We start from the raw sequence: 18,475 nt of genomic DNA, 5'->3' as shown, positions 1-18,475 counted from the left end.
TCAGAAAAGTATGTTGGCTGGACTTCTCACTGATTCTTTCCATGCACAGGTTAACCTAAATTAACATATGCTCTGGGAACGTAAGTTCCACATGGCATCTAGCTGTCTGAACAGTGAACCAAAAAATCCATATATGTTTGCTTCTATAATTTTTGGCTCGTAAAGCCTTTTTAGTTGTTTCCAATTTCTGGAACTCACAGGCAACACTGAGGGTATGAAATCTGTGCACAAAATGATACATTTATTGAAAGAGTATTTTTTAATACAAAAGAAAGCTCTGTACATAGTACTGCGATTACTGTCACATCCTTCCAGAAACACAACCCTGGAAATTAACAAACCCCACACACAGCCACTCACGCGCACACACACGCATACACACACACACAAAAACCTCAAAACAATCTGTAAAGTGAACTAAAAAAAGATGACCACACAATAAATGCCATTTCTTCCCTGATAAGTGTTCTTACAAGTCAACACTTTAAATTGCATGCAACATTAGCGTTTATCCTACGGGTGCTTTTTGTAGGACAGCAACTTCCTGATTGAGGCAGAGGACTTCCCAGAGCAAGATCTGTAGCACTGAAGTCAAAAGTAGGTCTACAGAATTTTGGAGCAGAGCACTGATGTTGCACTTGGCACAGATGATGATGATGATGATTAGAGAAAAACCACTTTGACAATATCCCCGTCTCATGTAGCTTCACCATATTTCATCAGATTTCCTCTTGACACAAAAGGACTGCACATTTCATAATGCCTTTTTCCTTCATGCTTATTCACTACATTTGATTATTTACCAAGGAGCACACTTACCCCTGTGCTTGAGAATGGACTGAATGTTAAATCATCATGCTTCCCATCTCCCACCTCCCAAGATTTCTGATTAAACACACAAGTGCAGTGAAATTCTCATCATTTGACAGACTGATACAGATCACCAATTTAACAAAGTGGTTTCACATACACAATGATAAACTATCATTTGGTAAAAATGCTCCGTATGGGCCTATGATGTCGTTTTCTCTTAAGTCCCAACATTCATCAAAAAGACTGAACCATGAACCTCTGCAATGGAAATAGGCTTTTAAAAACCCTGTTTCATGGCATCCATGTATTTTAAGGAGAAAATGTTTTAATAGTAGAAGGAGGGATTGTTCAGCTCAAAGCACAACCACAGTATTAAGTACACAGCTCTATGGAGAAATTGTAGCCTGCAGGGCGGGCGGGCAGGCAAACAGAACTGAATTTGGGTTCAACTTGTAAGAATGTAGAACTGTGCAAATAATATTTAAACTCTTGCACAGGAACACAGTTAGGCAACAGTGGAACCTTTAAAGGCTTTTTTTTGTATTTGCATTTGTTCAACCTAAGACACATGTTGAAACAACACAAGAAAGAGTTTTTAAAAGCATATCAATTCAACGGTAGCCACCAACACTCCTGTCCTGCCCCCTCTGCCAAATAAGAAGTGCATTTCAATAGAGTTCAGAGGTTTGGTGGCTGGACCATGCTTGGAGGAGAGGGAAAGGGGAGATAACCAAAAGGATGCTTTGGCACCTCTCGTCTGCCTCTCTTTCTCTCCTGGATGCCAGAGAATTGCTACTAAACGTATGTAAGGTTGATGTAAGCGGGGATTAGACTTGAATTTTCCAGTCTGCTTGGCTGAACCAAACCAGCAAATGCAAATCTGCAACTTCCTTCCTGCATTGGCTCAACCCTTCCCTCAAGCCCAAACCAGGAGACTGAAACAGGAGACCACTTTAAACGCTAATGTTCCATGAAACTAATTTCAAAAGGTTACGATACAAAGGCCCCTTTTCCTCTCTTTTCCCCCTCCCCACCCCTCCATGGCCCATTTCTTATCCCACCCCACCCCAGTACAAACCCCATGAAAACTGTACAGGAGCCAGACTTTAATTCCTTTAAGAATTACATAAATACTGAGTTTAACACTTAGAAAAATAAAGTCTTTTTTTTTTCAAGGCTTCTTTTGTTTTGTTTTTTTGTTTTTTTAATTAAAAAAATGAAAGAAAAAAGTTACAGTAGCTGCTTCCTTTCCCCTAAAAAGTCTGCAGCCTCCTTGCTCCAAAGCTGGCCCTTGGGGACAAAACCACTAAGCTCCTTGCTGCAAGATCCTCCTTGTTTTCCAGTGGAAGGGATGAAACACTCCTTCCCCTGCCCGCTTCCTGTTTGGTTAGAATGAAATGCATGATTGTATGCAAGCATCTCTCCAAAAGCCCAGCTTCTCTACCAACAGGAGAGTTTGCTGCTCCGAAGGAGAGGCACAAAGTACTCTCCTGTTTTCCCTCTCAGACTCTATAGCCCTGCAGCTCTCCCCCTCCCCCCCCCTTTTTTTTTGCATCTGTTAACCCCAAGCCACATGCTGGAGCAACGGGACAGGGAGTTTAAAACAAAAACACGCAGAGATCAACAGTAGCTGCCACCACTCCGGTACTTCCCACTTTTGTCTCATGGGCATAAGGTCTCCCCACACCCGCACAGGGCTAAGACTACCCTGTCCTATCCCCCCAGTCCCAAGGAAGGACTGAGGGCCCCCTGGCAGACACACTTTGAACATGGTTGACAATAATGCAAAGCACTATCATGTACCAGGACTGCCTGAAAAGCTGTGGGCCAACTTTGATGATTGTGCCCCTGCCTACTGATGTGTCAGTATTATGCACAGCTGCTCAGGAAGGTTGTGAACCAAGTTTAAAAGTTACAAAAATAGAGCTCTCTCTGTTTGTTTCCCACTCCCTTCCCTTCCCAACCCTCCCTAATTAAAAAGGACTGTGGCTTAATTCCTCCTCTTTCCCAAAGGGAACGGCCAGCAGCAACCATAACAGAACCTGTCTGAGGGGGGTGTCCACCAAAAGACACGGGGCAATTGCAGCTACTGGGCTTCAGAGCTGCTGAGTGTGTTTCCACAAGGGGCGATCTGAGGCTAACAAAACTACTTTGGCAGTGAAATGTGTTATGTTGCCAGGCTCAACAGGCAAAAAGTTGAACACTTGAATACCACACAGCCAACTATCAGGCTGTTTCTGTTTTGTCAACCAAACAGTCTGAGAAAAGAACAACTTAGGGGAGGTATATGCTGAAGATGCTTTGTCTTCTGTGTCCCCACACACACCCCACCCCCTTTGCAGCTACCTCAGCAGAATGCGCAGTGGGGAGGGGGGGGCAGGATTCTGGCAAGAAACAAGGTAAAAATGAAGGCAGGTCATGAATGCTGTGGCCAGCCCACAATGCAGTCACTGATTGCTTGAAGGCACAATGCTGCAGCCAGCTTGGAGGTTCTGAACTTTGGGGGAAGAGGGAGCCCCTTTCTGCCCCAGCATGGTTTTATAGAGAGATGCCTGACTCTGATGAGAAAGGCTTCTGATGACATCGCCTTTAAGCCTTTCTCTATTCCATCTTCTCCCCCACAGCCTCTGATGCTGTGCCTGGTGGCAGGACACTCGTCAGGGAAGTTCATTCAGTGGTGGGGACGGGAGGGGGAGTGACAGAATACAGTCTCACTCCAGTAACAAAAACAGAATGAGGCTTATATACATGGCAGCGCAAACTCTCCCACCTGTGAGTCACAAGTTCTTTGGCTGGGGGGGTGGGGAGAGACGAGGGGGGGAAGATAACAGTGAATGCAGCATTGAGACACAACAAAGCCACCCCCCCCCCTCTTAGCCCATGCTTAGTTCCCTCCTTCTGGCCTTGCAGCCACGTTAATATGCGTGTGTGTGTGTTTATGTCTGTGCGTGTGTGTGTAAAGTGTGATAGAAGAAAAGGTGAAAAAGGCAACAATAAATAAGTGACGGAGTCCATACAAAAATAGGGACCGCCAAAATCCTGGTGCTGGGAGTGCAGTTACAGGAGCACACTTGATCCTGGGGCCATACGCAGCACAAAGCTGGCGGGCTGTTGCTGCAGAGGTGTGGGTGCCAGGTACACACTCTCCTCCCCCATCCCTTCCCAGGTCCTCCGAGGTCTTCAGTCACTCTTGGAACTGTGTGATGCATCCAAGTTGACCACCTGAAGCTCTGTCAAGTTGGTGCTGCTGCTGGACTGCTGCCCGATGACAGCCATCTGCAGAGACAAAACAGAATGCGACAGGACTGTCAGCCACCCCCTGCAGACATGACACAAAAAGTACACTTCCAGCTTTTATGCCCCAACAAAGGTTCAGCCACACCCAGAGGACAATATACTGTTCCAGTGGCCCCAGCTCAAAATGCAGACCATGGAGCTGGAAAAGGTATCCAGTGATGCTACTGAGGACCATCAGCACTTGTTAAGAGATATTCAGAACTGGAAGAAGAACAGAATCCCGAAAAAAGAGGATTGGCTACAGAAATTTGCCAAATGTATTCATCTACATAAACTAATCTGTCTGCTACAAATGTCTGATAGATTTGAAAAATGGAATGCTTTCCTATCTAGAGTGAGAAATTATTTTTTGGGCTGGTATTACTGATGCTTATGCCAGCTTTGTAGTTTGTACTTTAAAGCTATGTATGCATTTGTTTTATTTCTACTTTTTATGTTGTTAGGTGCAAAGTCGTGTCACACCCATCGCGACCCCATGGACAATGATCCTCCAGGCCTTCCTGTCCTCTACCATTCCCCGGAGTCCATTTAAGTTCGCACCGACTGCTTCAGTGACTCCATCCAGCCATTCTCTGTCGTCCCCTTCTTCTTTTGCCCTCAGTCGCTCCCAGCATTTGGCTTTGTCTAGAGCATCTCTTTTTTTTTAAGCTGTTGTTTTTTTTACCAAAAATAAACTTTTTTTAAAAAAAAGAGATGCTCTAGACAAAGCCAAATACATTCACAACTTGTATACTATATTGGCAGTGGCAGGTTTTACAGCAAATACATTATAAAAACAGATTAAAAGAGTTAGAAATCTTTCATTTTGAGTTGTGATCCCCAAACTGTGACACAAGAAGGGATGAGTGATGCCTGGAAAATGTAAGGCGTTGTGTTTTCAACACTAGAGTGGTCAGAAGGGAGAAACTTGTTATGGAATTGGTATATTCCTTTCTTTCATATAGGGACAGTGATAGTATTTCCACAAATAGGCATGTTACAAGATTCCTTGAAGCAGACTGTACTGCAGCTGACCGTCATGGAGGAATCCCAGAAGCATCATAAAATATTACTAAGGAAGTATCTTCCCAAACTAAGTGCTTTCTGCTTTTACAGATTAATTTCAATTCTCACTGAATTGAAGCTGGTATCCTTTTAATCCACACCCTGATCGCACCCTGTTCCTGCAGTCTGCATCTATTTTCTTTTTGTATTTTTCTCTTCTAAATTGCAGTTTAACTCTGCATACTAATAAGAAAAAACAGATTGCCAAGACTTTTTCTTCCTTTTGTGTGTGGGTGCGTGCAGCTGATTGGTCTCTGCTGATTGGTCTCTGTCAGGAGGAGATGCTTTCATCTCCAGGCTTTTCATTTTAGTACTGCCTTCATTTTGCCTCAGCTTTTGTGCCATAAGGGCATTTTTTTCTGTTTTTCTGTTTTATAAGTGTTGTGATAAGTGGGGTTCCACATTAATGTCAGAAAAAGTAAAGACAATCCCTTCTTGCCTTCTTCCTCCTCTCTTCTGTTTCCCAACATGTGCTCAACACAGCGGGAAGGGGGGGGGGTTGAGAAACATTAACTAGGGTTGCCCTCGCTATGTTCTTTTTCCCTGCCCTTCCCCCCCTATCTTGGCAATTCCTTTTTTTAAAGTGAAGAGGACGTCTTACACCTTAAAAAATGAATATAAGGAGCCATTGCATTTCTGTCTTCATTGAAAAAGATAAAAAATAATATCTGAGAACCTTGTGTATAAGGCTTATAACCTTTAAGCTACAATACAGCTAAGGGGGCTTAGTCAGTAAGGTGCTTGTCCTGAAATCACACGTTTGTGAGTTCGAGCCTAGCTGTGGGTATTCCCACGCTGGAGGGGTCTTTTTTACTTTTGAAAAAACTCATGTTCTAAAAATGGACTTTTTAACTTTTGGCCATTTTTTTTTACTTCTAAAAAGTTGATGTTTTAAAAATGGACCATTTCTGGACAAAGACAAGGACAAGAGGCAGTAAAAATGGGATGTTTATCCCTCTGCCACAAAAATGGTGAGAACTGCTCTGGGAGAAAATATGTATGTACTTTTTTGAATGCAGAAGTAAAGGAAGACTCCCATTTTAATCAAGGATAAAAAACATCTGTAGCTTCGATTTCAAAAGTCTGGGAAAACATTAGCTCAGCACAAGAGATCTACCCGATGACTACAATTGTCACATGACAACCTAACTGTCTGATGCAACTAGATGAAATGCCCCAACTCATATTTATGTGCTTCACATCCAGGCAGGAGTAGACAGAGAAAACTCCCATGGATTTTTCCTCTAGTGGAGATTTTTTCTAGGGAGAAAACTTCACAGTGTAAACACCATGGAGTCCAAACAAAACAAAAAAACAGAACTAGCAGAATGCATCTGCTGAAAATTATTATAACAGCTGGACAGCTACCAGAAACTGCAATGGCCAAGGGGGCTGCCAAAGGTTTTTGAGGCACAGCCTTCAGGGCTCTTACACTGTCTGTCATTATTTGGGTAGAAGTACAATATGGGGACATATTCATATCGGGGTCAGATTACAGTCCATATATGCCAACATTCTGTTTCCAACAGCAAACATGCACAGGCCTTTGAATGCTCCCAAACAGAGGAGGTGGCCACCTTCCCCCATTTGTCCATAAATGCCATACAGTTGCTAGTCATCCCTGTCAGTAAGCCAAGGATGGGTCTATCCACCATGATTTTTTCCACCCTGAATCTACAGCCAATTTGATTGAATGATTTTGCTATTCCTCCTCCATTCCAATACTGCAGGAGAGGGAGAAAAATGGAAGTGCTGCACCGCAGAGGCTCAGTACCTTCAGGCTTAGGGTATCTTTACAAGGCTCATGTAATAATACGTTTAAAGACAACAGAGTATGGTACCTCAAGAATGCAATTTAGCTCAAGCACTACTGAGTACAAATCCCAGACACTGGAGATCATGTTGCCTTTAAGCTTAAAATATTGGAGAAAATGATGATCATCTGTTGTTTCTATTGTTTCTATTGTTTGTGAATCTGCTGAGGGGCAGGATCCAAGTAGACATGTAATTGACCAGTGTGGTGCTAGATGCCGTTGGCTGGGTCCAATTGTTTCAAACCTGAAACCAACCAATAGTACGCACTGGCTGGAAGATCCACTGTCTGCCATAGGTGTGTGTGTGTGTGTTGGGGTTTTCTAGGAGTTTGTGGTCATGTTGTCTGGATCACTAGCGATTTGTATCATGCTGAGATCATAATAAAGAGCTATTTGTATGCCCAGCATCCTGGCTTCCTCCAAACCCATGGGTCTAACAGCTTCTTTAGGAAAGTTTCACACTACAGAAAGGAGGCCACTTGCTTGGATCCTGACTAGTGCTCCTGCAGGCACAAGGACATCCCTTTGCATAATGTATTTTTTCCATCTCCCATGGCAACCCCAAAATGTTCCTAGAATTCCTGTTCTTGGGGGAGAGTAAAAGAACTGGGGAGAATTCAAGCCACTATAGGAAGGTAGATGTGGGGAAATGACGCTCCATGAAGCCATGTTTCTTTAAACAGAAATGCTAGTTGAGATCTAGCCCTTTGTTTTGAACCTACCTGGTGAAGTTGGACAGCTGAGACTGGGATTTGAACTGTGCCTGATGGCGCTGTTAAGAACACCTGAGGGACTCCACCTGCCAGACAGAAAGCCACAGTTATGCCATAAGCCATTATTCAAAATTAACATGACATTACAGAACAAATTTCTGAACAATTCAGGTGCAATCAGAGTGGCAATCTTTTTTTAATGGAGCAAGCATCATTAAAGCAACTCCATGAGATTAGCAGGGAACAAGGAAAAACTATCAATCATCTCACTAAACAAAACATGCAATATCTTATTGAACAAAATCCAATGTAAGTTTATACTTCAATATAAGAGCAGTTCTAGCAGTCCATTTAGATTCAGTAAGATCGATCTTAATTAGTCACTTCCTTTATTACTCAAGAAGATCTTTTTCAACTGAGATGTCAGAGACTGAACCTGGAAGCTTCTGTATGCAAAGCAGGTTCTCTGCCACCATAAGCACCCTTGTGGACCAGGTGCAGGGCTGCTAAGAGGAGGGAGGCCAGGAAGATAAAATTTGGGTGGCCCAAGCCAGTTTCAGGGCCCTGAAACCAGAGTCCTGCTGTATTCATGGAATGCACTGAAAACATTTTTCCTAATCCCATTCTGACTGCAACCACTAATGGCACAGGGAAGCCTGAGCATAAAGCTTGACCTTTCTACAAAGTTTACTAGGAGGCTGAGGGAGACCCTTGCTAACAAAAGAGAGGAGACAATATTTCCCACAATGTATCAAAGAAGTTAAAGGAACTTCCACCATCATCCTAGTTTTATTTTGGGCAGACAGATGGACAATAGGATGCTTTTATTATTATAGATGCACATTACCAGTCAGTCAAGAAATTTGCTTTGATATGATAATTGTTTTGGATCAAGGCCACATGGGTAGGAGCAGATAGAATCATTATGTGGCCCATGTAGATCTCAGCAGTCCTGACCAGGTGATCTAATTCTCCCCCCAAGCTGCCAAAAATAAAAGCAAAACGACTTTCCCCCTAATAACCAGATCCTCCTTGTACAAATTCTTTACTCCAAATAGTTTTGCAGGTCTGCCTACCATCCCTAAGGCCATTGAGAAGGCCGCCCTGCCTGCAGAAGGAACTGGAAAATGCTGGATTTTCTGGCCACACAATAATAGAGCTTTCTTTCTTGACTGCTAGAACAGCAGAAAACATATTTGAACAGCTTAAATTGGTGCCCTCCAAGCTTGACTATCTAACCCATACAGTAACCTTAATAACAGCAGCCTTCAAAAATCTAGGTGTTTCAAGTGGGCAACAGCTGGATAGGCATTTTGGGAAGAAGCAGGGGAAGAACATCAGCTCAGTTAACTGGATCCCAGCTCTTCTCAGTTTAGCAAAACGTGAAGTTCTTTCCAATTAGTTCTGCAACCTGACAAATTGTCTGAACTTTCAACAGTACAATGGCCACATACCCTTTAGAACACAGAATTAAATTTTAATATGCTGCCCTTCCCTGTCAGGCTCAGGCCTGAGTATTCCACGCTGAGTAACGCTTGAGAGCCTTGACTGGCAGCAGAATTAGAACTTTTGACCTGAAATAATCTGAGCCCCTTGTGCAAAGTATTACTAACATCTGACTACACCACAGAGCAATTAGTAGCATCCCATTACCCGCCCCCAGTGACTGTCAACCTCTTCAAGCGCTACCTTCATTCCCCTAAAGCACCGAATAATGAACAGACAACAAAAGAAGACTACGTGCTGCAATAGAAACACTTTTATACAACTGGGTCCTAATTTGGACTTACCCTGCTCCTGGACCTGTCCATGTGAAACCTGCATTGCTGATGGCCCCTGAGAAAAGGCATTGAGAACTGCGAGTCCAGCATCTGTGAGGCCTGATGTAGGGGTATACATCACTGTGTGAGGGGGGTACATCATGTGGCCTCCCACTGTGGTTGGCACTGATGAAGTCATGATAGTTGCCGGCAGGGTCACTGAAAAGGCAAACCATAAAGGTGTCAATCCCTACAGCACCTCAGTCTCCCACTCTGCATCTATGTAACCAGTTGCCCCACTTGTTTGAAATGTAGTATTAGATGACCTATTCATACAACAAGCAAATGCTGGGGGAGGAGGGTCACAGGGAGAGAAAATGAGAAGTTGACACTTGGTGCTCACCAGTTGATTGCAAGTCCCACTTGCCTACTTGCTACATGAAGGACTCTATACAAGTACTGATAGATGGATCCAATACAGGGCAGTTGTTCTTTCTGGCTGGAAGGAGCGTGGGACCCTAAATGGCTTGGAGCCGAGGTACCTGAAAGACTGCCTCCGCCCATATTGTTCAGACTGTCACTTCTCTGTGACCCCACCCTCAGAGGCAAGGCAGATGGCAACCAGAGGCCGGGCTTCTTCTGTGGTTGAACCTTTGGAATGCCCTTACTCTCTCTTTCTGGTTCCACACCAGTTTACCTTTCTCAGACTTTTAACTAAGAGGTTTCATCCTTTATAGTTGTCTTCTGTCAGTTCCTAGCCTACTGACTATTTTATCAACATCATTTTAAACTGCTCTGCTATAAGAGCTTTTATAGTGTGGCCAGCCATCATTGGCGCTTTTTGATGGCCTTGACTTTGTTTTCATTTTTCTTATTGATATCATTGGGTTTTTTCCCCTAGTATTACTGCTTTTACCACTGCTGCTGTAAACAGTGAGGTTCCTTTGATCACTTGTTCAAGTGCATTTTACTAGGCCCATAGACATACATGGTCCTGCTCTGTGCACAAAGTTGGCTCTCTCTTCCTGTTAACAAGCCAGCTCCTAAGGTTTCTAACAGTTTTTTGCTTTATTTTAGGTGGACAAGTGTACACCTAAAAGAAAGAATTAATACAGCCAATACAGGTTTGCAAACGTGGGTACCAAAGAAGTATACTAGGAGGGCATGGCTACAACTCAGTCAACGGCACATGGCGGTTTGCTACTATATAATATGTGGAACAATCGGGAGACAGAAATGAGCTGGTTAATTTGGAAAATTGGTTTACATAATCTGACCCTGCAGATCCCTTCCAACTCTATGATTTTATGACTAAAAAAGACGATACAGATTTTTTCAGGGAAATAGATTCCCATTAACCCCACTAGATGGCACCAGAATTATGCTGTGTTAGAACCATCAATGCTTTTACTGGAGTTCTTCTGCCGACTTCTCAGCCAGGTTCAATGCAAAGAAACTGCACCGTTAATTTCCCAATGTACAGATGCCAAAAACGAAATCAAAAGGCCAAAATAATGAGTCTCTCATCCACTCTTATCAGGTATATTAGGTATATTAATCATTCAACTTCTTGGCAATCAATAGGTTGAATGATTAATATACCTAATATATATCTAATAAGAGTGGATGAGAGACTTATTTTGGCCTTTTGATTTCGTTTACAACTTCTCAGCCAGGGCCAGACAAGAGCTGCCAACCTCAAGGGCAAGGGAGTCTTGCAGGCAGCAATTCCCTTTTGCACAGAATATCCCCAGAGACAGGACTTATTTAAAATAAGCTTCAGGTGTCACTGACTACACTCTCTCATGTCCCCAACAAAAGGCATGAAACATCTCAAGAGATTTCCCGGAGCGATCTCACCACAAAAGAGAACTGACCGTTTGAAATCAGAAAGGCATGCTGCTATACTGGCCTACAAGGCCTAGGACCACTTACTGATTTATAGCCCAGTTTTCTCCCCAGTGTGGACCCAAAGCAGTTTACATCATCATTCTCCCTTCTTTTATTTTACCCTCACAACAACCCTCTGAGGAAGGTGCAGCTGAGAAAACCCAAGGTCACCTAGTGAGCTTTCATGGCAGAACAGGGATCTGGCCACAAGTTTCCCAGATCCTTGCCCTGAACTAGATGAACCAGGCTAGCTGGATATCAGAGTTGGCCACAGTAATTACTTGGAGGGGAGGCCACTAAGAAAGATCAGGGTTGTTACGCAGACAGTGGCAAACTGCCTCTGTTTGTCTCTTGCCTTGAAAACCCTTTGGCCTGGTCACAGGTTGGCTGCAACCTGACAGCCCTTTCCCCCATCCCCAACTCATCCCTCTGAGCGCTACACCACTCTGCCTCTCGGATGCGAGGGAGGTAGCACAATGCTTACCTGTCCCGCTGGAAGAGGTCTGTGTGAGGTCAGTGTTGCTGTCAGTTGTGGGAGACGTCTGCTGGGAGGCCTGATGCAGCTGGATGGCTTGCACAGGAACTTGCTGAGCCACAGTACTGCCTGGAAGACAAGACAGCATCGTTTTCACTCCTGGCTTCACCAATTTGAAATAATTAATAAGCCACCTTTCCAGCACCACCAAGTAAATGTACATCAAGTATATATCAAAAACAATTTCTTAAACTGTTTGAAATTATTTCAATGGCACTGACCACCGGCCACAGCAACATCAGGAAATGCAAATGGTAATGTATGTAATGTGCCCAACATAGCTGAAGGAGGCATCAAGAAGCTGAGATGCTTCTCGTGTATCTTGCTGATTTATGCTTTCTGTCATTGGCACTGGAGAGGCAAGGAGGAAGGCCAGTTTGAAATCTACAAGGAACTGGCATGTGGCCAACATCGGTTCTTAAAGCAAGCAAGAAAAACCACCTTCTTTTCCAAGGATATGCATTCACGCGGATTGTATTAAAATTGGATATCCAAGGAAATTTGCCCAAGGACCAGGCACAGAAGCAGCTTTGCATAATCTGTCCCTACTTCCACATTTTCCACATTTAGACATCAGTACACTTACTAGATCAACTAGGGCCCATCTGCTTTAGAATCCTGTACTCCACACTGGCCAATCGGATGCTTCTGGGAAATGGCAAGGGAAGAACAGCCTCCTGGCAGCAGATGAGAGGACCACAGAGGCTGGGGCTGCCTTTGTTTCCTCCTCTCCTTGCAGGCACCTCAGCCTGTGCAAGCCTTTTGGCTCCTGACTCCCCAAACAGGACATGATTAGTAGTAGAGCCCCATCTGGACAAGGCAAGCCTGATTCCAGGCAAGCCTGATTCCATCCTGGTCAGTGTGTGGAAGGGAGACCTCAAAGGATGTGGATGCTAGTTCCTCCAAGGAACACTAGGGGTCAGGATGGAGAGACAAGAATAAGTTTCTCGTCCTTTTTATTTGCCATTCACACTCAATAACACTGGGGTGTCTCTCTGCCAGCTTCTTTGTTGTGTGTACCCTTTCCTTAAAGAATGGCCACAAGAAATGGCCAACCACCTCTGAACATCCCTTGCTTGGCTGCCACACAGGCCTTGGGTCTCCTGGCTATACTACACACATGCTATGCGATAAATAATGTTGGTAATGACACTTTCCTCCTTCTGCAGTCTGATAAAATATTTCACAGAACTCCCCTTATTTTATAGAAATATTCCTGAAGGGCTACTCCCTGATTTGTTAGCATGTTTATGGGCAAGAAGGAGCTTGTTTTCCTTAGTATGAGAAATAACCACCAATTTGATTTCCTACCTGCAGCTTGAAGTGCTACAGCTCAACTAACTTAGAAGAAGAAGAGTTGGTTCTTATATGCTGCTTTTCTCTACCAGGAGTGTCAAAGCAGCTTACAGTCACCTTTCCTTTCCTCTCCCCACAACAGACACCCTTGTGAGGTGGGTGAGAGCCCTGATATCACTGCTTGGTCAGAACAGCTTTATCAGCGATGTGGAGAGCCTAAGGTCACCCACTGGTTGCATGTGGAAGAGGAGCAGGGAATCAAGCCCACCTTGCCTGATTAGAAGTCCGCCCTCCTAACCACTACACCAAGCTGGCTCTCTTACACAGGTATGGGTCTAGCCACAGCTAGAGGAGGGGTGAGATAGATGAGAGTTTCTGACATCTGGGAGCAGCATTACCTAGCTGCTGCAAAAACTCAAGCTGTTCTTTTGAAATCTGGCCGTAACACTGGGACAGATGAGACAGACATTTAAATGTTATCTCTCCATACCTCTTCCCAGTCTTTCTTTCAAGGAGCTCAGGACAGTATACAACATTCTTTCCTCCCCCATTTTTCTCTCTCAACAACCTTGTCAGGTATGCAGGTCAAGCAGAGAGAAAGTGATGGGCCTACTCACCTAGTGAAGTCCACAGCAGAATGATCACGTGAACCTGTGACTCCCCACACCCAGTCGGACACGAGCACACTAGCTTTCTAGAGAGCACATTGTACCTGAGAAGATACATTTGTCAACTAGTGACAAAGGGAGCTCTGACTCTCAAAGAGTTATACCCTGACATTTTTGTTGGTCTATAAAGTTTTGTTGGTCTATAATCATCTTTCTATGATTCTAAAGTGCTACTGGAATCAAATCTAGCTCTTATCACCGAGTGAGAGGCTGCCAGCAAACACAGAGTATATTTCTGGAGGAAGGAGGAATGAGGCAGAAACTGGGAAACTGGGGGTTGTACTTCAGCTGCTGGTTTGAGGGAAAGGGACTGCATTAATCTAGTTTTATTTCCTCCATCGGAACACCCACCCCATTTGGTGCACAGGATGTTTATATCTGAAGAAATATTTATTCTCTAAATCCGAGCAGCAACCAAGACCTTGTACACACAAACAGCACAGTGGGAAGCCAAAAGAGCAGCGGCCCGCTCCACTGGCACTTATGCATTCAGCCTCCTATTGTCTTTCAGCACGACACACATGGAGTTTTGCCCTTTTCAACTAGGCACACTGAACAGGGCACACAGATCTCACTTTCCCACATTTCGCCTTCTATAAAGTCCCCACTTAAAATTATTTTCTACCAATTTGAAGCAGGCTCTTTCCAGCCTCCCCACAGCTGCACTATTCAAAAGGACAGTGGCCACAGGGGAAAGAGGAGCTTAGGTGGAAGACAAATGAAGGTTGACAGAATACCATGAAAACCCCTCAAGCCACGTTTCTTTTTCAGATTTCCTTTCTTTTTACAAATTCTTGTTTTCCCCTCCTTTCTTGAAACATGCACACAAGGTGCATCCACCATATCAATTAACACAGGCAATGTTTGTTAAGAAGTAACGTAGGCACAACGGTGCCACCCCAATTTCATACACTTCATCTGGCAAAAAACAGGCCCTCCACATTTGACTTAATCACAATTCTGTGCTGGTTATGAACAGCATTCTACGAGCTGTTTCCCATGTTAAAATAGAAGCACAAATGTCATCGAAATTCACATACAAACTCTACAAGTCTACATGGTTGCCACGACACATGCAAGGGACTCAGTGGCTTGGCTCACACCTACAGTTTCCATAGACAGAAGTGTTTCCATCTGTGAAGCACACCCTTACCAGGACTTCCCTCTGCAGCCCTAAATGTCAACCAAAATGCTCCTCCAGGAGGATCCCCAGGAGTAGCTTGGAGGGGTGGAGTCAAAGTCTGGAACAGAGGGAGGAATTGGTGAACATCACACACCCCCTTGTCCATCCATGGAACGATTAGAGAGGATCCAAACCACTATGTGGATTATAATGTCTTCATTTTAGCTTCCTGAGTACTCACAGGCAGGTAGGGCACTAGCATGAAGACTTTCCACACAATACTGGTGATCTACATGCCAAACCACGATATATACTGCAGGAGCCATACGGAACACCTGACAGCAGGTAGCATTTTTCCTGGCCGAATGGCTGCTGAACCACATGAATTGTACATAGTTGTTGTTTTTTTAATGTTCTAGTAGCTTCTTTTCATTACAGATAACCAACTTTCGTTCTATAGATGATAGGCTACTCTACCGGCTTCCTGGTAAAGTTAGAGAATAAATTATTTAATTCAGTGAGGCAGCGACAAGGATAGTCAGACCATCTTATGAAACACAGTCAGGTTGAAAGAAAGAAGTTGGAAAACTATACAATGGCAATGCTAAGTATTTGAAAGGTTGTCACTTGGAGGAGGGCAGGATGCTGTTCCCGTAGGCTACAGCATATTATAAAGAGAACAGCTTTTTATTGTGATTTCAACATGAATACAAGTTGTAGCACATGACAAGAAGACTGACAGCCCCCCCCCAAAATGCTAACACATATACACATCGCAGACAACAGATCTTCCTGTCAGTGCGCATGATTGGCTAGACTGAATTAGATTGATTTAAACCAACTGGACCCTGCAGACAAGATGTTGATGCACACTGGTTAATTGTACATCTGCTTGGATCCTGCCTTGGACCTCAAGCTCAGCCCTCGGCAGATCCACATGCACAACACCCCTTGCCCTTAGATAGTCACTTAGAAGGTGGTGGACAAAGTCCTGCAGGTAGCAGGGTTCATTGTAGACCAGCATAGCTTGGGAGCTGGAGCTAGGAGAGTAATATCCTCTGAAGTGGCAGGAGCTGCTGGAATGCTTGGTGCTGGTTCCTCAGATATATGTGGTTCCTCGGAAACGATGGTGGTGGCAGTAGTGTGCTGTCAGTGGTGGTGGGGCTATAGGAGCCAGATTAGAAGCATCTCCAGAGAACGCTGGACCAAGGTCACTGGTGCATTTGGTCCATGTGCTGGTGAAGGATTCAGCCATCTGATTATTATACCTGGTACAAGACTGGTCCAGTAGCTTGGGTCACCATGGCAGAAATCGTCCAGACTGGCACTGTAGTTCCAGACGCAAACAGGGTCAACCGGGATTTATTTATTTATTTACATTTATATACCGACCTCCCTGAAGGCTCAGGGTGGTTTACATAGAACTGAAAACTATACAAGAAACCATACATATAATTAACCATAACATTAATATTCTTAACTAATAATAACAGGGTAACAGTATAACATTAAATAATAATAATACAAACAGGTCTAGGAGTCTTGATGGATTTCTGGGGGGGGGGGGGGGCAGGATTCCTGGCAGGTTGCCTGGGTTGCGTCATGGTCAGAATGCAACCTGTCGAATGGTATATGCAGTCTCCAGTCCATCAGGAGTTCAGCCAGTGGCCAACAATGCCATCACATGTTGGCAAGCCGGGAAGTGAGTCAGGTGTTGTTCCCAATCTCCCCAAGTGAGGCGGGAGAGTGCATCCTTGGTCAGACAGACAATGCATGTTCATTTGTAGAAGAATAGAAGAGTGTGGAGGTGATTTGGCAGATCAGGTGCTCCTTGAGGAACGGCCTGAATTCTGCCAACATGAATTGAGCACCTTTGTCTGAGACAATCATGTCCAGCAAAAAGGCACTGCTATGCCTTAATGAATATGGCAGATGTCATGGCTGAGACAAGCACCACCTCCAGCCACATGGAAAATGAGTCCATAATGACCAGGAATGTGTGTCCCTGGAAAGAGCTGGCAAAGTCAATGTGCAACAGGGACTAGGGATTCTTAGCTGATTCCCATGGTTGCACTGACATTTGGGGCATCTCCGGCTGGCATTCCTAACAGGTAGAACATCAGTGGACCTAGGCTTCTACATCCCTGTCAATCCCAAGCTACCCAACGTAACTGTGGGCCAGTGCTTTCATGTGTCAATAAAGGTATTCTGATTCTGATTCATGTGCACGATGCCAGAGTGGCCATCATGCAGTGCTTCGAGGACTGACAGGTGCAGTTTGAGGGCGACCACAACCTGGTGGTTGTGGCGCAGAGTGGTAAGGCAGAGTGGTAAGGCAGAGCCTCTTGTGGCGCAGAGTGGTAAGGCAGCCGTCTGAAAGCTTTGCCCATAAGGCTGGGAGTTCAATCCCAGCAGCCGGCTCAAGGTCGACTCAGCCTTCCATCCTTCCGAGGTCGGTAAAATGAGTACCCAGCTTGCTGGGGGGTAAACGGTCATGACTGGGGAAGGCACTAGCAAACCACCCCGTATTGAGTCTGCCATGAAAACGCTAGAGGGCGTCACCCCAAGGGTCAGACATGACTCGGTGCTTGCACAGGGGATACCTTTACCTTTACCTTTACCTTACAACCTGGTGACCCCATAGCAAGCAACCCTTGTGGGCCAACAAAGTTTGCTGGGCAATGAAGGCAGTAAAGTCTGGGTCTTGCTTGCTTCTAGGCCACTTCCTCCATACCCAGTTGAGAATGCAGGAGAGGAGGTGGTTCTTTGCAGATTAGTGGAAATATAGAGTGCACTGGTGGTTGCAGGAGCAAGTTGAACAGCAGGACTTCCATGGCAGGAGCAGGATCTGCATTGACTTGAGGCAGCAGCAGGTAGCTGAGGCATGGCCAATGGATTTCCCGAGACGATACTTGAGATTGAAATTGTACCCATGAAGGAATACAGACCAACACAGCATCCATGAGGAGAGGATTTGTGACATCTGGTAGTCCATAGTGAGGAGGCCAAGAAGAGGTCCAATATGAAGGAGGTCCAATATGGAGGTCCAATATGAACATAAGCCAGCAGCTGTGGAAGGAGTCATGGAATTTCTTTATTCCAGCGACTATGGCGAGTGCTTCCTTGTCAATTTGTGTGTAGTTGCACTCATCAGGAACCAGGGTCCTTAAATAGAATGTCACTGGAGCCTCACGGCTGTCTGGAAGATGGTGGCTCAAAATGGCACTAATACCATGTTGGGAGGTGTCCCGTGTCAGGACAAAAGGCCATGTCTTGTCAAAATGTGCCAATATGTTGTCCGAAGTGATGAGGCGTTTGACAGCTGTGAATAATGATTGTTGTACAGGGCCCCAGTCCCAGGGCATTTTCTTGTCGAGGAGCAGGTGCAGAGGCTCTACAACAGTGGCCTTGTTGGGCAGGAAGGAATGGTAGAAGCTCAGGAGGCCCAGAAAGGCTCAGAGGCTATGCTTGGATGCAGACAGTGGTATGTTCTGGATGGCAGTCACCTTGTCTTTGGTTGAG

The 18,475-nt window shown here is 44.8% G+C and overlaps 1 protein-coding gene across 2 annotated transcripts in view; it reads right to left on the bottom strand.

Moving 5' to 3' along the window:
* Nucleotides 1-220: 220 nt before the first annotated feature.
* Nucleotides 221-18,475, bottom strand: part of SRF (serum response factor) — an 82,707-nt gene continuing 64,452 nt past the window's right edge. For both annotated transcript variants that reach the window (XM_077336788.1, XM_077336798.1), the window contains 4 exons: nucleotides 11,816-11,935; nucleotides 9,472-9,660; nucleotides 7,691-7,767; nucleotides 221-4,089 (listed from right to left, as the gene is read on the bottom strand). In XM_077336788.1, coding sequence (XP_077192903.1) covers nucleotides 3,994-4,089; nucleotides 7,691-7,767; nucleotides 9,472-9,660; nucleotides 11,816-11,935 — 482 coding nt within the window. In that variant the 3' untranslated portion in view covers nucleotides 221-3,993. The remainder of the gene's footprint in view (nucleotides 4,090-7,690; nucleotides 7,768-9,471; nucleotides 9,661-11,815; nucleotides 11,936-18,475) is intronic.

Source organism: Paroedura picta, chromosome 1, assembly GCF_049243985.1.
Source record: "Paroedura picta isolate Pp20150507F chromosome 1, Ppicta_v3.0, whole genome shotgun sequence".
In the NCBI taxonomy this organism is placed as follows: Eukaryota; Metazoa; Chordata; class Lepidosauria; order Squamata; family Gekkonidae; genus Paroedura; species Paroedura picta.
This window is presented reverse-complemented; position numbering and strand designations above follow the sequence as displayed.